The 27,933-nt window shown below is 39.1% G+C and overlaps 1 protein-coding gene across 1 annotated transcript; it reads left to right on the plus strand.

The window, feature by feature from the left end:
* The first annotated feature begins 391 nt into the window (after positions 1-391).
* On the plus strand, positions 392-27,855 carry LOC127962040 (cingulin-like protein 1). The gene is made up of 19 exons (XM_052561453.1): positions 392-843; positions 3,198-4,845; positions 4,942-5,036; positions 6,573-6,678; positions 7,104-7,205; positions 7,484-7,632; positions 8,107-8,248; positions 8,744-8,956; positions 17,607-17,813; positions 18,101-18,205; positions 18,786-18,938; positions 19,138-19,308; positions 21,779-21,937; positions 22,055-22,144; positions 24,726-24,809; positions 24,959-25,083; positions 25,177-25,285; positions 25,494-25,657; positions 26,519-27,855. Exons 2-19 carry the CDS (start codon positions 3,247-3,249, stop codon positions 26,667-26,669), a joined length of 3,924 nt encoding a protein of 1,307 aa, XP_052417413.1. The 5' UTR covers positions 392-843; positions 3,198-3,246; the 3' UTR covers positions 26,670-27,855.
* Positions 27,856-27,933: the final 78 nt, after the last annotated feature.

Below are 27,933 nucleotides of genomic sequence, written 5' to 3' on the forward strand. Positions count from 1 at the left end.
GGAAATCAGCCTATGCCATTGAATCATTAAATAATGAATTAATTAAAATCTTCCACACCCGCATTAAACAATACACAAATGATAGGCTGTGGAAATTAACCAAGTGGGATAAACTATTTAAAAAAATGAAAAGTGAATAACCATACTTTTCTTTCTTTTTTTCTTTTTTTTCTTTCTTTTTTTTGCTTTTTTACTTGACAAGTTTAATTAATTTAAAAAATGTTTAAAACAAAACAGATCCAAACTATTAGCTACTGCATATTACAAGCTACATCCTTCCCAGGATTGTACCTGAAAAAAAAATGTTATGAAGGATTTTAGCACGAATAAAATGTTATGATATTTAGTAGGCTACAATATTATTAGGTTACTAAATGTGTTTTTTCTTTTCATTACTGAAAAATCAAGAGACATGTTTGTTCCCATCTTGAAAATGGCTCTTACACTTTCTCTAATCCTTTTATAATAATTAATCATCACATGAAAACCCTTGATTTCACCGATACTGGAAGCACAAGGGCTCGGATGGCCTCCACCCAGTTTCTGCGCTGCGCTTTGTGTCTTGAGATCAGATGAAAGGCGAAATGCGCTCCGATCGTCAGAGTCCTGTGGAGCAGATCAGCTGATCCTGGATCAGGGGTGGAGTCAGTGATGGATGTGGGCGGGGCTCTGCGCTCCTCAATAACCCGAGAGCGTGAAGTAAAACTAGTCTGAAAACAAGACGTGCAACAAGTGACTTTGACCATCTGAGAGGAGATGGAGCTTTCTCTTTGTTTCACAGCTATTTACAGAACTTGATCAGCAAATCAAACGCTTATTATTTTGGATAAACGACAGACAGCGGTAAGTGCTGAATTTAGCTTTTGTTTTTATTTATAAGTGTGCGAATCTCTGCTGTTATAGAGGCATTTGTGCAACATGGTATTAACGTTAGATGAAATAGTGTATTAAAACTTTGAAATTAACGTTTATAAACTTAAATGAGCAGCCAAACTGGTAATGTTCTGTAAACCAAACTATTTAAAAATGCAACTGCAATGCTTGTTGCATCTGTTAGCATGATTGTTTGGTAGCCTATTAATTAGCATGCAGAAAGCAATTCAACAAAACAGAAGTAAATTAATAAATACAACTTTTGGCTCAACCATATGCATGTGTAGAAATGCAACTTCTAAAAAAATAGTTGCATTATTCAGTATTATTAAAATTGCAGTGTAGTGTATACCAAAATGTACATTAATCAACTTGAATTAAAAACATGAAATGAATCTGGTATCGTACAGTCTGCTTGATTCAAGGAAATGCAAAGGAAAGTTCATTGTTAGATGGCTGAGTATCCTTGCTATCCCACCTGACGGAGTTATGGTGTTTGCTCTGTCATCTAAAGAATGATTATCCATCCATAAACCTTATTTGTTTTTGGTCTAGATCAGGGCCAAAGTTTAGGAGTTGGTAGCAAGAGTTAAACTTAAGACAGTTTCATCAGAAAAACGTGAGTTTCCCTGTAAGAGGAATGCAGGTGGAGGCCTGGTTGCAAGAGTTGGCCCAGCCTGAGTTAGCTTCCCTGTCAGCGCTACACATTTCCAGTGGGTACAATGAGAGGAAAGGAACTACATTAACACCATAGAGTCCCTCTGCACATAGTACATGTGATACAGGAGCTGAAAGAGGCTATTGTGTCATATCCTTTTTTCTGCAGCAGAGCTCTGTTCCTTTTGGATAAGGGGGCTTGCCGCTTTTTAACTTGCCCTTATTGTTCTTTCTCATCCCCCTCTATGGAGCTGGAAAGTTTGAGTCTCTTCTGCTCTCTTGAGTGTGTCGGACAATGAGAAGAACTTTCCTTTTGGCTTGTGTGTTTATGATGATCGTTTACTGTTTTTGTGGTAGTTTTTATCTTCAAGACTTTAGGTCTTCAAATCTTATGCTTTCAACCTGTAGTGTCAAGTGTCACCTTCATTCTTTTTTGAACGGATTCTTTACTTGCCCATTGAAAATGAACCAATGCCGTCTTTGTTGTCTTCATTGTCAAGCCCTCAGGGATCTCACAGGTTGCATGCATCATAATGCACTTCATGCTTTGGTCATACCATTTGCAGTTGCCACAAAGACATCAATATGAATCATGCAATCTTTTGTTGGCTTTGAGGTGAAAGGATGTTATCAGTGGGGTCCAGAAGAAACTGATAAAAGCCTGTTGCCTGGTGTGATGCCTGTAGTCGGGTGATATTTTTGCAGCTTTGTGTTTTGCCATCCCTTAAGGCACAATACTGTTCCTCATTGCGTATGTCACTGAAATTCTTTTGACATGATGGCACTGTCAAACATAGAATGAGTGCAACTGGGTATTTTTGATTATTTGTAGTCAAAATTGGCAGTGTTTTGAAGTTGTACAAATTATATAAAACCGTCTTCACTGCTATACTTCAGTTTATTTCCATAAAAGATATAAGCTCTTGACAGATAATTTAGTCACCAGCTGTTTCAAGACAATTGAATACCAAATCTGACTTCCTCCTCATCTTTCTAACACAGCCCCCATACTGTACAGTGACATCATTCAATTATTTTTTTTTGCCAATGTTTGTTTTTGTTTAGATGTAATCTACATAGCAGTTTCTGGTAGGTTTAGTCAGCAATGTCAGCATGATTGAGATTATGAAGTCAGAAACTGGGCTGAAAGTTACTTAATTTGCAGTTACTTAATTTTTTTGCATGCTTGCGATGCTCTTAAAATTTATGCGTGTAGCGGACACTTTTATCCAAAGCAACTTACAGTGCATTCAGGCTATCAATTTTTACCTGTCTCATATGTATCATATATATATCATTCTTATGAAGTTAGCTGTCATTATTGCACTTTTCCAAGTTCCTTGGAATTACTACAAAGAATGTGGCATGTGCCTGTGTCAGTGTTTGATTTAGAATACATTCCAAACACTGAGCAATGAAAGGCTTTTTTGGAGTCTGGTTCTGTCCAAACAACCATTTTTTGGATGGAGAATCATGCTTTACTTTGACTTTGGTTTGGGGTCAAAAAAGCCTTGCTTCCTAAATTTTGCTAAATTATCTTAGATTAAAGATAATCTATATGGCATAAACAAATGGTGTCAGACAGTCTCATTGTGGTCTTTTAGAATTGCAAAGATAGCATCACAGACTACTTGTGTAATAATGAGATTATGGCTTTGTTTGCACAGGTGAGCTACTCCACAGAGAGGGATTTAGTTGTTTCTCTCAGTGTTCCTGATGGAGTCCTATAGAGTTAACGGCATGCCAAACACTGGACTATCACAAGGCTATACACAGCCTTCCCGCTCGAGAGGCCAGACCAATGGTACTTATGGCCTCAGTATCAGAGTTCAAGGAATAGATGGACATCCCTATGTGGTCCTCAATAACCAAGACAGAGGTCCGAACCCCTATGCAGTTCCACAAAACAATAATGGATACATGGATTCTGAAAGCCCATCCAATTATGATGAATATGATTTCAAAGGAAGCCGGAAGAATCTTTCTGAAGGCCCATATATGGATTTTATGTCTCCAAAGCTCCACGGAGGTCCTCCCAATGGGATTTCTGATCCTAAGAAGCACTCTAGTCTATTAAACTTCCAAAAGCATCCAGAGATTCTCAAGCCATATGATCCTGAGAGCAATACTCTCGATAGCTTTCAAAGTCTGCCTTCAGTTGAGAATCAAAATACCTACCCAGGATCCCTACCCAGAGCCAACTCCCCAAACATAAGCCAAGCTAGATCCTCCAGCAATGTTCCAGAAACATCTTTAGCAGATGACAGGGGACACGCCCAACCTCAGGTTCGTCCCCAGACACTCCCGTTCAATGTCCAGCCTCAAACCAGTCTAGCCAAAGACCACGTTCTGTCACAGCCTCGGGCCAAACCCCCTGTTCTAACGCAACCTCAGGTTAAGTTACCATTTAAGACTCCGGTTCCCTACCAGACTCCATCTCAGCCTTCACAACGCCCTCCAGTTTCTCAGCCATCTACAATAACCAATAACCCCATTGACCAAACCAAGGCCTCTTCTAAACCTTCCAGCTCAGTAAGTAGTGCAAACTCCAGTTTGGAACGAAGTCCCCATGAACCAGACGTGTTGCCCTTGAGCCGTGTTGACTCCAGTGGCCCAGTGATGCAGTCTTCCTCCTCCCGAAACTCCTCTCTGGGCTCCACCACACCAACCAAGGAAGACCAGTTGGACCAGCTTTATGCAGAGACTATCAACCGCCATGAGAACCGGCGATACATCCCGTTCCTGCCTGGCACAGGGCGTGATATTGATACTGGTTCAATTCCAGGTGTGGATGAACTCATCAAGAAGTTTGACAGTAAAGAGACTCAACAACGCAGGGGTCGGTCAGGGCGGAGGAATCGACTTAACCCGGAAGACCGCAAGCGTTCCCGTAGTGTTGATAGCGCCTTGCCATTCAGTCTTGAGGGTGACTCTGACTACTTGGATGAAGTTAGTCGGAATCGAGGCAGGTCTTCAGAGCATCTCCTTCGCCCGTCACTGCTCCTGCAGAAGGCCGCTGGAGTGAAGACCTCCCCTATGTCGCCAACTTCCACTGTTGGACCCAGGTTAAACCTAAGGTGCACAACACAAGTTAAAAGTGCTCCAGGCTCTCCTCAGGGCACAGTCTCCAACTCTTCAGCTGCTATTTTAGGGTACAAGAATCCCCAGAGTCGTCCCTCTGTAGCACCTGTAGAGAATAAAAATGAAGAGGCCAAACCATCACAGGGTATGAAGTACCTGTCGAGTGTGAAAATGGGATCCATTTCTCGTCCCGTTGTCAATGATAAAACATCAAGCACTGAAGTGGATGCTCAGGTAAGAAAGAGGTCTTCCTCTTTGCTATTCTGATTTATTCCCACCATAATGGGGTCACTAGTAATTTGTTTTTTGCATGTATACATTGTTGCCCAGGTGACACCTGATCTTCTGAAAGGTCAAGAGGAGCTTTCACAACAAACAAATGAAGAGACTGCCAAGCAGATATTATTCAGTTACCTCAAAAATGGGTGGGTGCAATTTTCAAATATATATATATATATATATATATATATTATTTTTTTTTATCAACTTTCTATTTTTTTTACATTAAAGAAAAGCATTAACTTAAAATATTTATTGATTAGTCGATGGCAAATAAGTTTATGATAAAGTCGAAAACTATATATAATATATGCATACCGTTTTCTAAAGAAGTTATATTTATAATAACTTTCACAAAAATATTATTATTGAGGTTTCACTACTTGACTTTAATCTGGCACATTTAAGTTCTTGACAAATTAAAACAGCGGCAATTGTGCCCTTATTACTGTATGGTTGTTTCCTACTCGATAGTGTTCACTCTTTTTCTGAGAAGTGAGATTTTGCTTGGAATTTAAGGTAGTTTCCACATCGTCTGACACATAATGATAACACTACAAGAATTTTACCTCCCCTACACTGATTTGTGTACAGTAGAATCATCCACTCACAACTTGTACTCCCACATCTCTATCTCTCCCTTTCATGGAAAAAAATTTGGTTCTTAATGTTCCTTCTCTAACATTCAAAATCAAAATGGCAGGTCATTTATAAAAAGCTGCTTGTTAGATGTTCCAAACCATTCTTTGCCTTACTTTGCTCGGACTAAATTTCCACCCAAAACAGCACTGTTTCCTGCTCTCGTCTAATCCTGCATGATCACTGCACAGCTTCAAAAGCATGCTGTAGGTGCCAGACGGCCCAACCTGCTCTAGCGAATAGCTGAACCCATGCCCTCCCTGAACTCCGTATTCTTGATGTCAAAAGTTCCGCCCCTCTGCATTCCTTATTTGCTGCATGGAGGGAGGTAAGCAGAGCGGATTATACACCAGTGTCTGTGAACCCTCTGAAGCCTTGCAGATGTAGGATCAGATATCTTCTGGTCAATGGCAAGCTTTATTAACCAGCCCTTCACACTGAGGTAGTGGTTAGTTACCATTCAGAGGCACGTGCCGTAGATGCACCAGGGTCATGGTAGTTCTAATGGAGCAAAACTACCTTGTCAGCGGTGTTGTGACATGACACGTCTGTTGGCGACAGCAGCTTACGTCATGAAACCGTTAATGACAGTCCGCTCTGTGGGAAGTATGTGTGTGTTTGAAGGAGAGGCGGTGCTAGTCTGTTGATTTCTCCTCTCTCTTTGTGAAATCTAATGATACGCTTTAGTCTGTATATGCATGGCAGTAACCCAATGTTCTTTGCTATTCCATGATGCATCACTCTAGTGCCCTGGGAACATGCGGGCGTCTGCATCCCTGCTCAGACACACATTCCCAGACATGTGACTTTTTAAAAGAAGGCAGTAATAAGGGTGGGCAGGTCATGAGGTGACACATCAAAGCTTGAGTACTCTGTACTCTCCACGCAGGCAAAGAGCCAGGCTGGTTTTTCCCAGAAATATCAGGGATTATACTCTGATCCAGTCACTCACACACACACACTATCAGCACACAGTTTGGCTAAGAGAAAAGGACTCTCAAACCATCTGAATGAATTATGAGCACTTGGGTCATGTTTTGCAGGAGTAATGATAACGATGACACCACCAAGAGGAAGGTCAACCTGGTGTTCGAAAAAATCCAGACCTTGAAGTCACGGGCCGCTGGGAACGTGCAAGGCGACAACAAAGTGAGCCGTTGTTATGCCATTGTAATTGGGTTCAACAAACAGCTAAGACTGTGAGCCTCTTATAAGAGAGACTTAATCTATCTCTTGGAGAAAGTATAAAGGCTGACTGAGGTTATTTACTCAGTGAACAACAGTCATGGCTAATGTTTAAACATGTGAGCAAATTCAGACTTCACATTATTTGTAAAAAAAAAATGTAACACTCGCACCTACAAAATCATGAAAACTTGTATATGGAAATACAAGCTTGGAGTGAATAAGCATTATAAATTATTATAATACTTTTGAAATATTTATGTTTAGAACAGATATTTTTCTTGAGAACCTGCTGTTTTTATTCGGCTTGTACTGTATGTGAACCTCTATTGAATCACTTTTATATAGTGTTAAAAAGAGCTCTGTTGCTTATAAACCTTCTCTTTCAGTCTCCAGACCTGGCAGCCCAGGCTAGAGCCCTTCAGGAGCAGAAAGCAGAACTGGAAAAAGAAATCACTGATCTTAAGAAACAGCTAGAGGATGAAAGCAAGGTGACGGTGAAACTCTCTCTCTCTCTCTCTCTCTCTCCCTCTCCCTCCACTAACATCTCTGCAGATTTAACTCGTCAACTGTACCTTGGACCCCTGTTCTGTCTGTTTGGTCTGTTTGCCGTGTTGACGGAAAATCCCACTCTTATCACCCCTTAAGATCAATAATCAAATCAACCAATTACTGGCTTGTTATAAAGACTTAAATCCAAAAAAGTCAGTCAATACTTTATAAGGTTCAGTAAGGTTCCCGTCATTTCTTATTATGTCTCTCCCTGCAGAAGTGCATTGATCTGAGTGAGACTCAGCTGAAGGTGGGAGCAGGAATGAAAGACTTGAGGAGAGAGCTGGACCAGAGTCAAGCTGAGTGCAGCAGACTGCGGGACAAGCTTAATAAAACCGAGGCTGACCTGCGCACTACAGTGGAGGAGTAAGATACTGTCCTGTATCTCACCAAAAATAGTACACCTGTAATTGACAAACTCAGTTAAAAGCTCATGTGTTAAACTTCTAGCATGCAATTTTTTTTGTATTATATTTAAATCCATTCTGCAGAATTTGACCCCAAATTCAAAGCAGAAACTGCTGGTTAATGTCTGCCTGGCTCTGTGTGTTCACTGTGAACTTTGGAGCAAAAGGAAAACTTACAGGTGTTGGCCCAGATGTGAATCCTTTGTACGATTTGAAAATCTACAATACCCTCAGATATTCACGTTTCTGGGATTTCTCCATTCCGGGTTCTAAGAGTGTCAAAATGAAGTGTATATTATCCTCTGTAACACTATTGATGGAATTGGCAGGGGTTTATATGGACATGAGCTCAGCATATTGCCAGTCCTGTCTGCGTTGGCTCTTGTTTCAGGTCAGACTGAAGGTATTCTGAGTGTTTTTGTGTGTGTATCAGACTTTACCAGGTGAAAATGGAGAAAGAGCAGTACCAAACTGAGATCCGAGATCTGCAAGACCAGCTCTCAGAGATGCACGATGAGCTGGATCGAGCCAAACAATCTCAAACAGACAGCACAGACAAAGAGGCCATGATCGAGGTACAGCAAGCAGATGTTAAATGAAACAAAACTGACAGACATTTATAATTTTACAGATTTAGATTATCTATTCATCAGAGAATCCTTAAAAATGTGTTCGTTTCCACAAAAATATTAAGCAGCGTCACGAATTTGAACATTGATAATAATAAGTAATGTTTCTTGTTTCTGTTTTGCCTTCACAGGAATAAAATATGCTTAAATAGAAAACCAGCATTTTAAATTGTACTAGTATTTTATGATATTGATGTTTTTTAACTGTATTTAATAAATGCACCACCGAAAAGCATTGCAGAAAATCATACTGATCCCAAACGTTTGAACAATAGTGTAACTTCTATTGAGGCCTATCAACTTTCATGGAAAGCTGAATATTTCCCATTCAAATTGTACTCTTCAGTAATCTGTAGCATGACAGATCCAGCTTTGCATATTCAAGATAATTAAGACTTGAAACTGATGGCAGAACCTCTAATATTATTCTGTCCTCTCTAGGACTTCATGCAACTGAAGCTAGACCTCCAGGAGCTGCTTCAAGCCAAAGAGGAGCAGGAGGATCTGCTGAGGAGGCGTGAGAGGGAGCTGACCGCTCTCAAAGGAGCTCTGAAAGAGGAGGTGGCCACTCACGATCAGGAGGTGGATAAACTTAGGGAGCAGTATGAAAAGGAGATCCGTAAGCTGCAAACGGCAGTGGAGGAAGCAAAACAGGTGATTTAGATCTGCCTTTTTACGTTTTTAACCAAAACACCTCTCAAATCAAATCGGCGACAGCAGAGGTTTGTGTGATGTTAGAAACCATGTAAACATTTCCTGATCCCATTCCCTCTCTATCTCCCTATCATTTCCTCTCCTCACTAAAAGTGTCATGTTGCAAAGGAAATATGAAGTTTGAAGTATTTTTATGCAGGTTTAGCTTGCAAGCATAGACGTTAAGACACACACACACGTACTATTTGTCAAATGATTCAGTTGGTTCAACATAAGTATTGTCGCAATATTAAAAACACCTTCAGCCTTGCCACAAGTTGAAATAAGAAATGAGTTTGTAGCAACTTCCTGTAGTTGACCATGATTGTTTTGTTCAGATGAGGGGAAAACGGATGACAAAATCCCCAAATTCTGAATAGACCCATACATTGAGAACAGGATTAAAGACGTAGCAACTTACAGAATAGAGCAAACGGGAAGAGAAGGAGTGAAAGAGGTAGTCTGAGGACCGATGGGTGTCCACAGGTGGCTGGAACTGCTTTAGCCTGCTTCTTAGCTCACTTCCTTTCAGCAACAAAGGAACTTCCTGTCCAGAGGAGGCCATTGTTGTCTCAGTTTAGATGTATTTTAAAAGAGTAAAAAAACGAAGTGTTTAATCTTGGTGAGGTGCCACGGTAAACCTGGTGCAGAGCTCATTTTGGAAATGGCTGCAGCCGCAGATGCTGGGAGAATAGTGGATGGTTTTGTCCTTGGATCTTTGAGAAGTGGACAAAGAGACAGATTATGGACATCGGGGTTCTGGATATCTTTGCGGGCGACCAAGCCATCAGTCTCAACGAGTATTACAGTGCGCCTCTTCTTGATGGTGTTAGTGTTGATAGGAAGGCCCCATGTGGAGGAACACTGAAGGGTGAAGCACTAAATGGAGTTTAGCGCTGCTTAATTGCAGTGGCAGGCCGTCACTAATCTAATGAGGCTCTGATGGGATGGTTAGCTGGTATTTCTCTCTCTTTCTTTGAAAATGAATGATGGGTTTTGTTTCATATGCAAATAGCTGGGGGAATTGCACATGGCCAATAAGTGGGTCACTGTGCAGACAAGGGGTCTTACAGATGACACAATGAGGGGAGGTCTGTACAAAAAGGTTAGTTTGATTTGTTTGCCTTTGTTTTTTTTCCCATGAGGTATCTCCAACGTTTGCATTCTTTTAGACTACTGGTCTCAGGTTTCTCTATTGACCTTATGTGGATATTTCTACAAGGCTTTTGTTACCAGCAATGTAGAAATTGTTGGTGGTCAGTATAACTCTGTGTTTGTTTCTGTCCGCTTGTATGGGCTGGATATAAAGGTATTGCTCTGCCCTAATAGCAGGAGGGGGAACAGAAAGGGAAGTGGGGGGTCACAATGTCCCCCTCTCAGCAAGAGATTCCTGATTCTCAACGGTTAGTCATCCTTGTGAAGGGATTCTCTCCCTGCTCCAATAGTCTTCCCTGTTTTCTTATTCGTAACTGGATTCTTTTACAAAAACCAGACCCTTACTATTATGACTAAGATTAGTTATGGACCGTTATATCAGCCAATTATTTCCATTTTGAGACCATTCCAGTTGTCAAAATGTCCACTTGGGGGGGATTTAAGAGTTTTACCAATAATCTGTAATGGCATTGTGAATGGAAAAGGTGTTTTTTTTTTTTTTTTTTTTTTTTTAAATGATTGTGATAAATGTGTTTATATTAATAATTTATAACTGATTTCTTGTCAATAAGTGTGTATTGTATCTCTAGGTTTTCTACTTAAAAGATCCCATGAATTATAGAAATAAAGTCATTGTATTGCTAGTTATGAAATAAACATTTGCATTGACTAAATAACAAAACAAACAATCCTATACATAATTTATTTTATCTGTGTATCCTGATGATGAGCTGATTTTCAATTTTAAACACCTATAATTCCTGACTGCTGAATTGGTGCCAGAAACACAAACTAAGTAAAATTAAAGCAATTTGATTATATCATATATCAAATCTTTTGAGACACCGTGGGTTAATATTACAGTAAGTTAATAATTTCTTCTTGAAATAAGTCTCTTATGCTCATCAAACCTGTATTTGATCAAAATACAGTAAAAATGTAATATTGTGAAATATTATAAAATTAAAATTAAATTAAAGATTAAATTTATGCATTTAGCCGACGCTTTTATCCAAAGCAACTTACAGTGCATTCAGGCTATACATTTTTTACATATCATGTGTTCCTGGGGAATCGAACCCCCAACCTTGCGCTTGCTTGCTTGCTGTGCAGTGCTCTACCAGTTGAGCTACAGGAACACATTTATAATAATAATATAATGTATAATAATAATAATTTAATTCATAACAAATTAATATATGGTAAGTTTTACAACATTTTCTAATAAATGTCATTTATTCCTGTGATGGCAAAGCTGAATTTTTCAGCATTCATTACTCCAGCTTTCAGTGTCTCATAATCCTTTAAAAATAGTTTTGGTGCTCAAGAAACATTTCCTCTTATTATTGTTATCATTTTTGAAACAATGAAACCGTTGTGCTGCTAAATAGTTTTGTATCAGTGAAACTTTTTTTCAGGATTATTTGATGAATTGAAAGTTCAAAAGAACACCATTTAGTTAAAGTAGAGATCTTTTAAAAATTATATACAAAAAACTTTTACTGTCAATTTTGATCAATTTAATCTGTCCTTGCTGTTTTATTTTTATTTTTATTTTATTTTTTGTTTTTTTGGTGAAGTGTAAGTTATGAAGGTAAATGTAAAAAAAAAAAAGTCTCTGTTGTCTCTGTTCTACCCTACAGCCCCTCATGAACAGCTCGTGTCAGTCAAGCATTACTGGAAACCCACAACAGATCTTGCATCGGTTGCTGGTATCTAGATGTGTAGCCTCTGGTGTTTCTGTGGTATTTCTGAGTGCAGCGGCGTTGCTGTGCTGTATGTGTTTGTTTTGTGGGCTGTGGCTGAGAGAGCGCTTACTGTCTCCTTGGGGCTGTTTGGGGAGCTGACGGTCTCGCAGGACGTGGTGTGTTTCCTCAGGTGATGATAGCAAACCGTTCTGGCTTGCTCTTTGGTGTTTCAGCTGGACGCCTGAGTGGAAACAGTGGAAGTGTAGGAGGAGATAGAAGAACAGAGAGAAAAAAAAGAACAAAAACAGTGAAGGAAAGCCATATGAAAGCAAAGAGCTTCAAAGAGATTGTGAGTCTACATCTCACCCTTCAGCCTAACAACAACAAGCTCAGTCGGCACCTTTACAGTGTCGTGATGGACAGTGACAATGATTGTAAGCGATTACAGTGACCGTTCATAGACCACATATAAACAGCGGCCCTCATGCGTGACACACACTTTGCGTGTAAGTAGGCCATGGCAGGGTCCTCACTACAGGCTGAACTCACTCCAGTTTTGGCCTGGATTCCTCTGCCATTGTTCTCACTGTCCTGCAGAGCCCAAGTCCCCTGCTGACACATCAAGTGTGGCGTCCTGGAACACTACGAACCCCCCACCATGAGCTCAGCAGAGGGGGTCCGACCCTCTGAGCTCCTGCCTTTATGAGATCAAACACAGAAGCACAAAGCTAAGGATTTAGCCCAGGCTCCAATTGAGTCCGAATTTCTTGGCAGTGGTTTTAAGGAAGGGAGAGAGTTGAACATGATGGCAGTTACATCTGTAATGGTAGTGGCATGTGTCTTTGTGTATAGAAAACAAGTGATGAGTCGCTTTAAGTTACATTCACACCCAGTCTCACGACACCATCTGTATGTCTGAAGTGTTTCTAACAGGTGTTTTGAATTGGGCTTTTATTAAGGAGGAGGCTGGGAAAGTTATTTGCCCAACCTGCTTCTCATCTCTGTTCCAGAGTCATAGTTACAAGGTGAAGGAGTTGTTTTATTTATTTACAAAACAGTTCAAGGGTTTGGAGTCAGGGAGATTTTTTTAAAACGTTTTTTTGAAAGAAGTCTCTTATGCTCCCAGAGGTTGCATTGATCTATATAAAATACAGCAAAACTATATATTGTTAAAAATAACTGTTTTCCATTGGAATATATTTTAAAATGTAACTTGTTCCTGAAATGGCAATAGCTGAATTACTCCATTCAACACATTTAGGATTTATTCAAAATAGTTACCATGTGTACTAGTATACATTTATTTACTGTAATCTGATCATTTTAATGCATCTTTGCTAAAAGTTATAATTGCTTAAACAATCTGCTGTCTGCAAACTTTTGGTAGCTTACAATAAAGCAAATGAACATTTAAAAACATTATGTAAAGTACATAGAAACTAAAGGAAAACGACTGAAGCCCTGGATATTATCTGGATATGCCACATCCGCCATCTTTGCATTGTTATGTGACCAAGTTTCCAACTATTTATGAATCCAACTTATGTCTATTGTTTTGATGGTAGTTTTGGCAGTAGAGAAGTAGGCGTATCTAGACACGAGGCGAGGGTAAATAAATCCCAAAAAGTTTTGTTCCTAATGCGTCCTGGGCCACATAATCCTTTCACCAAAACAATGGTTTTAAACTTTGCAAACAGGGTAAGGCTCTACAAGTGCTTGGGCGAAACATTTGGGGAAGACTTGCACTAGATTTCATTAGCCCTTTTTGACATCTCTGTATTTGAAATCTGTGTGCACTTTAACCCTACAAGCTGTCAACAATGCCTTCCTCAATCAAAGAAAATGTTTTCTTCCCTCCTTCTCTGAAGGACGAGGGGAGGTTATTACAGGCGTCTTATGCAGCTGGAAAGAAGCCAGTGCTTTTCAAGCAGCGCTTTTTCATTTCCACCTTGAGCACCTCTTGCCCGTTCTTAGTATTTCGTCCTGCTTCGGCACATTTGTGTCTATGTGCCCTTTGTTTAGGAGCAAAGCTATTGTAACATATACCACCAGGATGCAGAAACAGACCCGGTGTTGTTTGGAGCTGGAGTGAAGCTTGAATCTTTGGTGTTTCTGTGGTATTCAAAGGATGAACACTTTGTGCTTGGCTGATAAAGTTTCAAGTATCTCGGATGACCTGCCGCTTATGTTTCTGTGGTTGTGTATTCTTATCTTTCTGTCGAGTCACAAGCTTTTATAGAGAAAAGTGCCTGGCATGTAAACAGAGGTCACATTGAAAAGTTGACCATAGGAATAGATGACTAATCGGTCTTGGCTCTCGCTGTGAAAACACAAGCTTGGTTGTTTTCATCGAGGTAAAAACAGAGCTGAATTTTGGATGCAAGGAAAGCAGGATTTCCTGTAATTTTGCACATTCTGAATATAATGTGGATGAAATCACTGCTTACACATGCTGAGGCACAAGTATCAGTGCATCTGTGTGGGTACAAGACAATGAAACATTGTGCACTGTTATGGTTTGTTGTAACAATTTTGATACGTGATGTATTTATGAAGGTCATTATGTGTTTTATTGGGAAAAAACATGTATGTAATAATATTATAGTTTTATAATTATTATATAAAGTGAGTTTTTTTTAATAATTATGTATCTATTTTATATATAGAATTACAGTATACTGTATGCAATTAAATGAATTGTTAGTATAGGAGAAAAGACATTGCCTGCAGAGCAGTATATACGTAAATGGCGTGACGATGATCCTGTGATTAATTTTGTATGGCTTTAAGATTATGTTGTACCCCCTCAGATTAAAAATTGGACATGTAAACCTGAATGATTTTTGAATGGATTAGAGGTTTAGCTCTTTGGAAAAACTGTGATGCATGTGAAGGAGAAAATCATGGTGAATTTGGGATGGCTTTAAGCAGGTTTATAAGTTTCTCTGATGGTTTAGGGAATAAACGGTGCTTTAAAGATTTCGCAGCACAAAGCATGAGGACGCTCCGTGTCCTTGTCAGGAGTTCATGAACTGATTTTGTTATTCTTATTCACAATGCTGGTTAATGCCCAACTATACATAAACAGCCCAGGCAAGCTAGAGCACCATTCAGAGCACACTGCTTTCTCAAATCTCTCCGAGTCTTTGTAATGCCTCTGTCAAGAAAAGAAGCACAGGAACATTGCTCCGCTTGGCCCTTTCTGTTCTTCAAAGACCTGACTTTGGGAACTGGGGCACGGAGGGAAAGAGAATGTGTGAATGTTCGTTAAATACAAACAAGAGTTTCATCAGATTCCCCAGTGTAACCGTTTCTCTGCACGTCCTGTAGATTATCAGCGGTGAAATGCCTCACTCCAAGTAAAGGGAAAAGGATATTGCAACAATTAAACCGTGGTAACCTTCTCTGAAGGACACAGACATCGTGATAAGCGGTGTGATCATGTGATGCCGCAGCTTTTCTGAAGGCAAAACCAGTGATATTTACTATTTTAAAAGGTCATTCCTCACTAAACTTTGTCAACCTTTGTTATCTTCTGCAGTTTTGCAAGCGTAGAGTATGTTTTCTTGTGCTAGGTACATATTAGCGAGGCACCGCTGTAGTTTAGGGGTGGTTGTGTGGCGTAACAGATGTTTGGGTTTGTTTTGGGGCGGTTCGCCATGGTTATTTTGAGGGTGGTGTTGTGGTTAATGAGTAAGGTAGTACTGACCAGTCAGGGCAGTGGAGAGAGAGAGAGAGAGAGAGAGAGAGAGAGAGAGTCAAAGAGGGGCTTCAGGACTTTGAACTCTAAGCAGAACTGACATAAATCCACCCCAGTCTGCTAATGAGTCACTGTTGTGTTAGGCTTGGAATGACTTTACATTAACACACACACACACTCAAAAAGTTGTGTGTCGTCGTCCGGATGTTCGTTGATCACAGGGTTTGCAAATGTAGTTCCATTCCATTAGAGCACAGGTATTTCAGAAAGGATCTTACCTGTAACCTATAGTCCGTATTTAAGGCATTTACTTTTTAGAAAAGCACTTTAGAATTTGGAGAAAATACAAAGTCCCCTACAGCTAGCGTTTTTCAGACAGAACCAATTTTTTGCTCAGTAGTAGCTTTCTGTTTAGCTATAATTTGAGTATTGTCTTTATCCACAGTTGCTCACGGTGGATGGTTAAACCAGTTGGGCAACATTCCCTCATGCATAGCAGACGATCTACCTGCTCGTCCGGTTCTGGGGCCATCCGTGTTGTGTGTAATCTTTGAGCTGTCATCAACAAGGATAAAGAGTCCTTCCTTCGGTGCATGACAGCTGAAAACCTCACAAGGAGTTCTTTTTTAGGTTTCCTTGTCTAGAGCAGAACGAGTTTGGAATGACACAATGCATTTTACATGTACAGAAGCTCTACAGGACAGTCTCGCTTATTCATAAAACTTGGCGAAGAAGAACGGCGAGCGCTCTGATACTGGTTGGAGGAAAAGCCCAAACCAGACAAAGAGGCAGCCACCAACAGAGCACAGCCTGATTAAGGAATTTGCTCACGTTCTGAGACGGCTGCTGAAGCCGTAACTTGTCAAAAGGCTTAAGGAATCAGGAAACTGTATAATGTGTCAGGTTGAGTCATTGAGAAACTGAAGGAGACATGCTTAGCTAACTCCAAATGGATGGTGCTAGTAAATGGTGCAGGGTCGTTCAGTTTAACCTCACCTCGGTTGCCTCTGATTCACTGCATTTATATCGGCCCATGTCATTTAGGGGGGTGTCAAAGGTCAGAGGCCTGTTGTCCCACACTCACTTTTCCATTAGACACATTGTTGTAGGAGTTCATTGAGGAGTATTTCAACTCCAGCACTACAGTCTAAATTTTAACCAACTCAAAAATTCACTAATTGGTAAACTGACAAAATATAAATATGTTTAAGCTGTCTAACAAAGCTGTATTTTGCATTATTTTGTTAAATAAGTATGTTTGCCCCATGCTAATTGGGTTAATGCTTTTTCTTACATATTACAAAAAAAAAAAAAAAAATATATATATATATATATGTATGTGTATATATATGTGTGTGTGTGTGTATGTGTGTGTGTGTGTGTTTTTGAAACTATGTAATAAAAAAAATAGTGTTAGAGGCTCTTTTTTGGCTTTTTGTTAATTGTATAATAGAACATTTTAAAGAATAGAATTAGCATAGAGAGTGCTAGAGTTAGAGGGTCAAATAAAGATGGAAGAGATGTATTTTTATCTGATTCTTGAATATAGATAAGGACTGCTCTGATTGACTTGGGCAATATATTCTGTTATTTTGAATATTCAAATGCCAGCACAAATGATAATAATAACAAATGTTTCTTGAGCACCAAATCAGTATTCTGAAGCATCACGTGACACTGAAAACTGACATAATGGCTGCTGAAAATTCAGCTTTGCAGTTACACAGATAAATTAAAACGAATATAGGAAAGTTTATTTAAAATTGTCATTATATTTCACAATATTACTGTTTTTCTGTATTTTTGATCAAATAAATGCAGCCTTGGTGAGCATAAGAGACATCTTTCAAAAACTGTCCAAAAATGTGAATGACCACAGAATCTAAATAAACCTAAATTACATTTTATTGACAAGAAGTCTTTAACAAGAACAAAATGTTCTTTCAGTTCAGCGGGAACCAGTGTTTTGCCTGAATTTGGTGTTCATTTTGGAGCCTGAAGCTATGTGTGTTTTCAGGATAACTAATTTTATGTAACATTGTGTTTCTGTTTTGCCCTCTCTATCTAGAACAATGTTACAGCCAGTAAGCAGAAAGAGGAAGTGGAGGCGGCACGGAAGGCATCCGAGGGCCAGGCGGGCCGTCTCTCTCAGGAGCTGGAGAGACTGCGCAGGAGGGCACAGGAGCTGGAGAATGAGGTTGCCAAACTCAACCGGATCATTGATGAAGCCAAGCTGCAGGAGAGCAGGCTGGGGGAGCGAGCCGGCCGTCTGGAGGTACCTTCCGCTCTCTCTCTGACTGTGGGAAAAAGAAACACACTTACATTTATACTCACAACCCCAACGCAAACGTCACATGAACTTCTCGTGTGCTGAGATTTTCTTCCACCTAGTTTTATATTACATTCTAATGATTACATGAACATGAGGCAGTTTCCCCAGATGAAGATTAAGATTGTCCATCAGTTCTGAATCTACATTAACTCTAGGGAATGGCTTAATTTGTGTCTATAAATGCAGACACAGAGATGTAAATTGTCTGTTGTGTGTTTATTTGTGACTAGAAAGAGAAAAGAGAGTTGGAGGAGTCTCTTGCTGAGGTCAGGGAGCAGGAAGAGGAAATGACCCGTGCAAACCGGGCTCTTGGCACTCGGTTAGAGGATGTGCAGGTGAGACCCGGGAAACCCCAAAAATCATGTTTGGTTGAGTTTTTATTGATTTGTTGCTTGTTTGGTACACTACCATTTAAAAGTTTGGGATCTCTGTGTCACATGATCTTGCAGAAATCATTCTAAGATGCTACTGTAATGCTCCAGAAACGTGTTGAAAACTGTTCTGCTGCTTAATATTTTTGTGGAAACCACTATTCATTTTTAAGTATTCTTAGATGAAAAGAAAGTTAAAAAGAACCGCATTTATTTGAACTAAAATTATATCTTCATAACAATATAAAACCCTTTATAATCACTTTAATGTACTGTATCTTTGAAGAATAAAAGTATTTCTTTCTTTCAAAAAATCTTTCTGAGCCTAACTTTTGAACATTAGTGCAGAAGTCTAAATGAAACAGTCAAATTCCTGAATTATAATGTTTTTTTTTTTGTTTTTTTCTTAAGATTCAGATATGTATATGATGTTTCATTTAGGTCACATGACTTAAATCTACCATTCAAAGAAGCTTTGCTATTTTAATAATTGGCCTAAAGGGTATCAGTTTTACTGTGTTGTGTGATACTTTCCCATCCATAGAGAAACTTGACCAAAATGACTCAAGAGCACCATGAGCTGCATGAGCGACTGAAGGATGAGAGGAGTCAGAAAGAGCAGTTTAAAAACACCAAGAATGAGATCGAGGATGAGAGGAGGCTGCTGGACCGGACTGTGGAGAAACTGCAACGGGAGGTCAGAATAATCTGCTAATGGTCTTAATAAACTTCTTAATAAGTTGCTTTCAGTACATGCTTTTGAATTGACTGAGGAGCACAAGCGGGGTCGGTTAAGTATTGTGATTTGTGTCACAGAAACGGCTGAAGCCGATAAATATCAAGTTTTTATTTCTTCCATCCTACTGGTTCTTCAACATCTCTTTCTGCCTGTATAGATGTATGAGATAGTGGAGGTGTCTCAGAGCTCAACTCAGGAGCTGCAGGAGCAGATAGACATGTACAAGGAGAAGAACCGGAGGGAAATGGCAGAGCTGCAGAAACAGCTGAGAGAGGGAGGTCTGGAGCTGGAGAAGTCACGACTTACCGCCAAGAACCTTCAGGAAGAGGTGGGTGGAGGAGTTATATCAACAACGTTTAAGAAAATCGCCAAGCCTGAAAACACAACAGATCATTTGTAAATCCAGAAATAGACTTAGAACCAGGTGGTCTGAGCTGCAACTGCTTTATTAAGCAGTTTTAATATTCTGTTTGTTAAGCACACGCTGCAGTTATTTTTTCTGCTGCTTTAAATGCATGCACTCTTAAAAGTCAGGGATATTCAGATTGGCTGTCATAGATTTTATTTGAGAATTTTATTTTATTTTTAACTGATTCCAACTATCATGTTTCTGTGTGCTGTTATGGTTATGGTGTGGACTTCCCTATTTTCATAGAGTTAAAATGATTTTTTTAAAATATAATTATCTTTATACTTCTCAGCCTTGATATGAACCGGCATGTACCCCTTGATACTTAGTGCTACAAAACACACAAATATGTCCCAAACCCTGGTATTACCATTGTAACTGTCAAAAAAATTAAGTTTGACTTGGAATACAGATATAAAAATCAGATTTAGGATCATCTGAGGTAAACATTTGAAATTGAAACAGAGAAACCTGTCAGTGTTCAAGCCCTTATCCTCGGAGTTTATGCTTTATTTATCCAACAGCACAAAAAATCATGTAAATACGGGAAGTTTATCTAGCTAAAGTGAAGCTTGCGTTTCTTATAACGATGTACTGCGTGTTTCTGAAGAAGCAAAACAGTTGGCTAGAGATATATTTTAATGTAAACTCCGCCAAATGCCAAGTTAAACATAATTTGCATAACTCCCATGTTATTCAGTTGATCTCCTTCTCTGTGGAGATGAACATCACCATATCAGTTTGAAATAAACCTCTGGAATGTTCCCCGCCACCATTAATCATCGGCCGACATTCTTTTGGCAGATCAGATTTTTCAATCACTTCGGCCCTTATTCGCAGTCCTTATCCAACCCTTCAGTTTATACACTCAACAACCCCAAGTGGGACTAACCTTTGACCTCTGCTGTTACGTGCTTTAACCCTGTCAGCACTGTGGCATTTGAAGAATGTTTTTGTTTGTTATGGGAATCAGGCGTTATTGGTCAGCCCTGTGAATGGGGTCCTGTGGAACAGTGGGGACGGGACCCATCCCCCAATCTCATTAACACTTTATGAGCTGAGAACAAGAGTGTAATCTGGCTCACTGACCGACTGTAATTCTGCACTGCTGCCTGTGAAATATCCGTTCATGAGCGGAGAGTGGAACAGAGAGTGTCAGGAAGAAAGATTCAAAGAATAACAAACCGTAAAAAGAGGAGCTGCAACAGTGAAACGTCCTCCGCTGAACAGCTGTGTGTGAAGGAAGAGGAGTGTTGGGTCTGAGCGATGACCTACCGACTCCTCATCCTCCCAGAATTCCTTCTTACACATGTTCTCCTCTCTGACACACTCTCCTCAAACAGATCGTGACCTCAGTCACACAGCTGCTTCCTCTGGAGCGATACACCTCTGCTGCTCTCTGCTATAAAACCAAATCACACCCATTAAAGCTGTGTGCATGCAGTACACACATTAACTCATTTTATCCTTCTTTACTGAATATTTACTACCCAGTTTCTTTTTTTCTTTTTTAAGTTAGATGTACATCTCAAAATGATTTGTATTTATGTTGAATTGTATATTTCACGTGTGTTTAGGAGTCCACTCTTGACAAAGGCAGCATCTTGTGGCCGAAAATGTAACTGCATGTACAAATCAGATTAATTTCACACATGTAGCACAGCATTGAATATCATGGAACAAATTAAATGGTAATGATGTTTAAAGGACAAAAATCAATTGCAGATGTTTTCAGTTATATATGAAATTATGAAAATATTCATATCACACTGCTTGTCGCTTTAAGGTTGTAGGACACAGTATTATATTATAAATCCCTCATCACTTACACTATGGTTCAAAACAATATATATGTTGTAATGTGGTTTCCACAAAAATAAGAAGCAACACATCTGTTTTCTGCATTGTTTCTTGAGCAACAAAACATAATGATAGAATGATTGTGACACTGCAGACTGGAGAAATGACTGAAAATTCAGCTTTATCATCAGAGAAATTAATTACATTTTGAAATATACCCATATAGAAAATAGTTAAACTGTAATCATATTTCATAATAGTAGCAGTACTGCTTTTACTGTATTTTTTTATCTAATAAATGCTGACTTGGTGAGTATTAGAGACTGCTTTAAAAAATATATATTTTTAATATAAATCTTTTCATCACTTCTGTATGTTTATTGGTTCATTTTAATTATCCCTTCAGATGCCAATAAGAGTATAATAGGTCTGATTTACCTATTTTTACCAAATCAAAATCCACTAGAGAATTCTGAAGGTTTCCTCCTCAAATCAGTGCTGAAAATGTAAAAAAGTGCCTGTTCCCAGCCATCCATCTGGATGTGAAAGTCTTCCCAGACTAAAATGTGACTGTGTTTGTGTGTTTCAGCTGGCTGGTGTGCAGGAGGATCTGCGGCAGTGTCAGGAAGACCGAGATGAAGCACTGCAGAGAGTGAAGGACCTGGAGCAGAAGGTTTTTGAGCTAGAGGTCGAGACTGAGACCAAAGCCCATTCAAACGACAAAACCAGACAAGTCAAACTCTTGGAGGTGCAGCACTAATAGAGACGTGGTGTCTTTTTACCCTAATCAAATGTTGCTTGAACTGTTGACTATATTACAATATACATTTATTCTAAAGTACAAAGTGCTTTCATCTGTCAACAGGAGCGTGTGTCTGCGCTGCAGATGGAGCTGGAGGAGGAGAGACAGAATGGAGACTCACTGTTAGAGAGAATAGACCGAGGAAGAGAACAAGTGAGATCCTCTTGACACTCAGTTTCTTATTAATTTCTTCATTTCTTATGCTTTTTAAATAGTATTGAAGAAAGTTTCATGTACATGTACCTTTTCCTCATTATCTCGCCCAACTTGCCCATTTAATTTGTTTAAATTATATTTTAAATTAAAATTCATACAAACTAATGTAAAACATTAAGTAGTCAGCCCCTTTGATTTGACTGGTGTCTGTATTGTAGTTCTATATATAATCTATACATTTACATTAAAGTGAGCTGAAGAATTGAACAATTTCCAAATCATGTCTGTGCCACTCAAAAATGTAGTATTTTTAAGATGTCTTTCTCCATGAGTATATTGTCACAAGCTACACACATTCCTGGTGAAAACAAGTGACGGAATTGAAGTTGAATGCTTGATCCGCTGTTGGGTTTTTCTTTTTAAAGTTGCTCTTGAGGTTCAGAGTTAATTCACACCAGAGCAGCAGAAAGATGGAGTGTGAGAGGGAGTGCATTGTAAGAGGAGCTTGCGTAATCGTTCTCTTTGGCATCCTGCCTCGTGGTGAAAAAGAGTGCCTCTCCGAATTTCAGGCATCAATTAGGAACTTTCTCTAAAGCTCCACTTCGGCCAATAATATGCAAGCGGCCAGGCATCTCAAGCCGGACAGTGGCAGAGCTTACTCTAAAGCATTTTAGCGAAACATCCAGAATCGCCCGAGCAGAGGTTTGAAGCAAGAGGCCGGAAAGCATTCTTCCTTCCTGAACGATAATCCCAGTAAAGGAAACATGTTGCAATCTCAGGCACAGATGATGCATGTTTCGTGAGAAACAAGCTCTGGTTTCTACAGTCTCAGACTTGCTTTGCTTTTTAAGGAAGCAAGACAAACTTATAAGTGCAGTTTATTTTTTGAACCAAGCCTTTTTAGAATCTTGCATCATTTGGTTGGACCTGTGACTTCTTGAACTTGGACCTTTTGAAACTTTCTTCACAAGTAGCCCGAATTGTCCCCTCCTTTTATTGTTTGCAAAAGCTAATCTGGCGCATTGGTCCGATTGCACCTGTCGTAACACATTTAGACCCCTTAAAAAGTGACAAATCTAGATCAGGGCTGAAGATGTGATTAATAGATTATGAAGGAGTGGAGCGCGTGAGCTTTTTTTAATAGTCTGGAAATAGAGAATCGAGGCGAACACAATGACACAATAGTGTTACGCTGTAAGGCCGAGGTGAGTTTGTGTGGAAACAGTAGAGGGCTCTGTGGAGACGGGTGGGTTACAGGAGTGAGGGGGGGTGTCAGGATGGGCACACCTGCGTCCATGGCAGCAGGTGCATGAGCGGCTGTCTAAATGAGAGTAATCTCCCGCTCTTTGCTCCCGTGCTCTCTGGCTCTCTCTTTCTCTCCGTGTCTGTATCGCTCTCGTGCTTTGATTAGTTTCAGTGTGTTTTCTGCTCTGCTGACGCAGCGCCCTGCAGGGGAGAGCGGCACACGCGCCCCATCCCTCATCCCTGAGCCCCGCTGTCACACACTAATTGGCATAAAATATCATCCACTCTTAGCGCCTGGCAGCAGACAAAAAGAGCCAGCTTCTCTCTATCGATAACTATTTCTTCTTTTCAATTTCTATCCCTTATTCCATATCTGTCTTCACTTCCACTGTCTTAAGGCAAGTTCTCTCTACATTTTCAACATCTTTGATGGATTTCATGCTTTGAATTGATGGATGTTCAAGAGAAATAGTTTGGTTCAGGGAACCTGCCTGTAATTCTCTCTAAATGTTTTGGAGAAATGATGGAGAAATGTGAACAATTATGAACACCTTAGATATGTAAAACTACACACACTTCTGTACTGCACAAGTTGTAAAATAAATTAATGGTTTTATTAAGCAAGGATACATTAAATTGACCAGGGTTCCTGTAAAGACATTTGTTATAATTTAATTTTTAAATATGTTCTTTTAAATGTATTAATCAAAGAATCTTGATGAAAGTGTATCACGCTTTCCACAAAAAAATATTAGGAGCTGCTTTTAACATACTCTTACGGTAATAATAATAATGCTGCTGATGATGATGAGTGGAAGAAATGTTTGAGCACGGCATCGGCATTAGAGGATCAGAATGATTTTTGAAGGATCACGTGACACTAAAGACTGGAGTAATGGCTTTTCCATCGGAGCAATAAGTTACATTTTGAAACAAAAATATGATAAAAATATGAAATATGATTACACATTATTTTGGATCAAAGAAAGGCATTTGATAGTCAAATAGAAAATAGAAATATATATATATATATATATATATATATATATATATATATATATATATATATATATAAATAAAAAAGTTGTAAACAATAGTTTTTAACCATTTATTTCTTTTTTTATTTGAAAGTTAAAGAAAAATGATCATCAAATGAATAATGATAATACGGCCTATTAGGGCTCCTTTTAGCAATGGTGTGAAGCAAAATGTAAATAGCAGACAAGACAGGAGAGGTCTTCACATACTGGCATGTTTTTAGTTAGGAAGGAGTGTTCTGTTATTGTCTGTGAGGTTTAGCACTAATGTTTGTGTGTCTGTGTTCGTGTGACAGCTGGAGCAGATGAGGAACGAGCTGATGCAGGAAAGAGCCAGCAGACAGGATGTGGAGTGTGACAAGATCTCCCTGGAGAGACAGGTGAAAAACAAACGCGTCTGACGCTGATCGATGCCTTAAACCAACCGTCCTCTGCTCCTATAGCTCCTGACCTCTCAAACTAGCAAAACTCTGCACCTGTAACTTCCTTTATGTATCATTATACCTTCCTCTTCCTCTTCTGTGACAAGAATAAGGATCTGAAGAGCAGGATTGCGAATCTGGAGGGATCTCACAAGCCTAGTAAAGAGGGATTGGTGGCCCAGCTGGAGAACCGCATCCAGGAACTAGAGGAAAGACTGGAAGCAGAGGAGCGGTAAAGGAGAAAACGAATGCATTTAGTGTGTCCTAGACATCATGTCTGATATTAAGTAAAAATAAATAAAAAAAACTTAATTCTATTCAACAGGGAACGAGGGAACCTGCAGCTGGCGAATCGTCGACTAGAGCGCAAAGTGAAGGAAATGATGATGCAAGTGGATGAAGAGCATCATTCACTGCAGGATCAGAAAGATCAGGTCAGTAAACATCCTCCTCTGAGAAGAAAATACAATTTGGAAAGAATTTTGAATGGGTCCTTTTTAGGTATGTTGCAATACTGCGCAACAATGTTGAGTTGTGATGAATGTGTAGTCAGTATTGTTCTTATCTGGTGTGGTGCTGTGTGTGTGTGTGTGTGTGTGTGTGTGTGTGTGTGTGTGTGTGTGTGTGTGTGTGTGTGTGTAGCTGAACCTGCGTCTGAAGGCTCTGAAGAGGCAGATGGATGAGGCGGAGGAGGAGATCGACCGACTGGAACACAACAAGAAGAAACTGCAGCGAGACCTGGAGGAGCAGCAGGAGGCCAATGAGCAACTCCAGAGTCAGCTCAAAGCACTGCGCAGTGAGATGAGGTAACCAGGAGATAAATACATTACTGCTGATCCGGGTTCAACTCTGAGCACCGTGTTGTCAGCTAAAATATTTCATTACCACTGATGGAGTGATGTCTCACAGTATGAGCAGTTCAGATCGAGCTACACCGTTCATCTCTGTCACGGTGTGTCATTTAATTTTGGAAGGATTCAATACAAGTTGTACATCACCTTTCATAATTCAGAAGCCAATCGTAGTCTGATTAGCCTGTATATATGCTGGATGAATCTGAGCTACTCTTTTATTTCTGTATCTACTCTATCTGTTAGTCAGACTGCACAAAATTCAAACCAGTACAATTTCAGTCAGACTAAAGCATTTACATTTACATAAAATGGCTAATGATTGTTTAAATCTAAGTTGTTAAGTACATGTCCAGTACATGCATCCAGCGATACGTTATTTATGCTGCTGGTTAAAGTTTGGAAAAAAAAATGTTTTTGAATTAAGTCTCTTATGCTCAGCAATGCTGCATTTATTTGATCAAAAAAAAATAAATAAATAAATAAATAAAAAATAAAAATATATATATATATAAAAAGTGTCATTACATTTTAAAATGTTTTCTGTTGTAATATGTTTTCAAATGTAATTTATTCCCACGATCCTGTGTAAAAGTATCATTTTAAATGACGTTTTTCTTTAGTGTTGAAAACCGTTATTGCTGCTTTATATTTTTGGCTTCTTTCAAAAACATTATTACCATTATTACTAATTGAAAATCAGCTCTTGAACATATTTTATACATTTACACAATGGACAGGCTTGTTTAATATACGAGATTATACTCTTATTCCTTCGTCTAACTAAAAATTGGCATTTTGTTGTTAATCCACAAGGCGCAAGACCAACTCTGCACCAGTCCTGAATGCCAATGATGATGATGATGATGATGACATCAGCACTGATGGCGAGACCTACTTCAGTTCTTCAACCGGCTACAAACGCTCCAGCAGTCAGGACGCCATCATCTCCAAATTCTCTCGGTGAAAACGCTACTGGAAAGATCCATCTGTGCTCTCAGTTATGAACTCTTTCATGTAACAATGAGCCCAATCCCAATGCCCTTTTCCATTATATATTTTTGCTATATTGCTATATTTTTGTATAAGTCATCTTTTATGTGTTCAACCCTATTGAGAATGTATAGCACTGTATATCTGCGCAAAATACAATGTTTGTCAACTGCATTATCTTTTTCTTTCTTTACTGTTAAATATTTTAATTGTGCATTTCCACTAAAACCACTGACATAAAAAGCCTTTAAATGATGAAAAACCTCCATTTGATATTTAGCTGTCCGGAATGTGAAGTACTGACCGATCTGAAGACAATTCAGACAATACATATTAAGGGAAATATGTATGAGGGACATTTTTTATATATATACATGAAAACATACAGTTACAGCTACCTTTTTTTTAACTTAATGAACAATCAGATTTAATGGTTGTTGTTTTGTTTTTTGTTTTTGTTTTTTATGAAGCAACTTTCACTTCTGTTAATGTTCATTTCATCTTTTAGGATTATTCCGGACAGTGCCATGAAAGTGAACAGCAACTTTAGACACCAATCTGTAGACCTGTTACATTACATTGACACATTTATGTTTCCAGGATTTTTTTCCTTTCTGAAATGCAAACCAGTGTTATGGACTAAACCATATGAGCCTATTGTATTATAAAACATTCATAATTGGTTTCACTGTACCTGTATACTACTCATGGGACGCTGCCCTGCACCTACACAAATGTGAAAGCATCTGTGTGCCTCTTGATTTATATTTGGAAAAGAAATACGTCCTTTTTCCTTATGCAAACTTTGTATATTATAATTTTGACAATCACCCTATGAGAACACTGTGATGATTTGCACTGTATGTTGAAGTGAACTCTTTGTGTCCGGTGCTTAAATGTTGTTTAATGGAACAAAAGCACTGTTATTAGTCATTAGTGGATTTTTTTAAGGTTAAAAAAAAACCTACCTCTACCTCTCTGTACACATCTACATATTAAAAAAATAAAATATACTCCAGTTAATCCCGTGATGTGCTGATGTTCTCAACCAGCGGGTCTCTGCAAACTACTGGGGGACCAAATATGTCCAGAAATTATACACATTTTTTTTACAGTGCTATAAAATGCTAAATAAATAAAGATATACAACATTAAACTGACATATGTTCGTCTGTTTCTTACAATAAGATTAGATAGGGGGGTGGCCTTGCATTTAAAAGGTTGAGGAAAATCCACTA

Source organism: Carassius gibelio, chromosome B7, assembly GCF_023724105.1.
Source record: "Carassius gibelio isolate Cgi1373 ecotype wild population from Czech Republic chromosome B7, carGib1.2-hapl.c, whole genome shotgun sequence".
Classification (NCBI taxonomy): Eukaryota; Metazoa; Chordata; class Actinopteri; order Cypriniformes; family Cyprinidae; genus Carassius; species Carassius gibelio.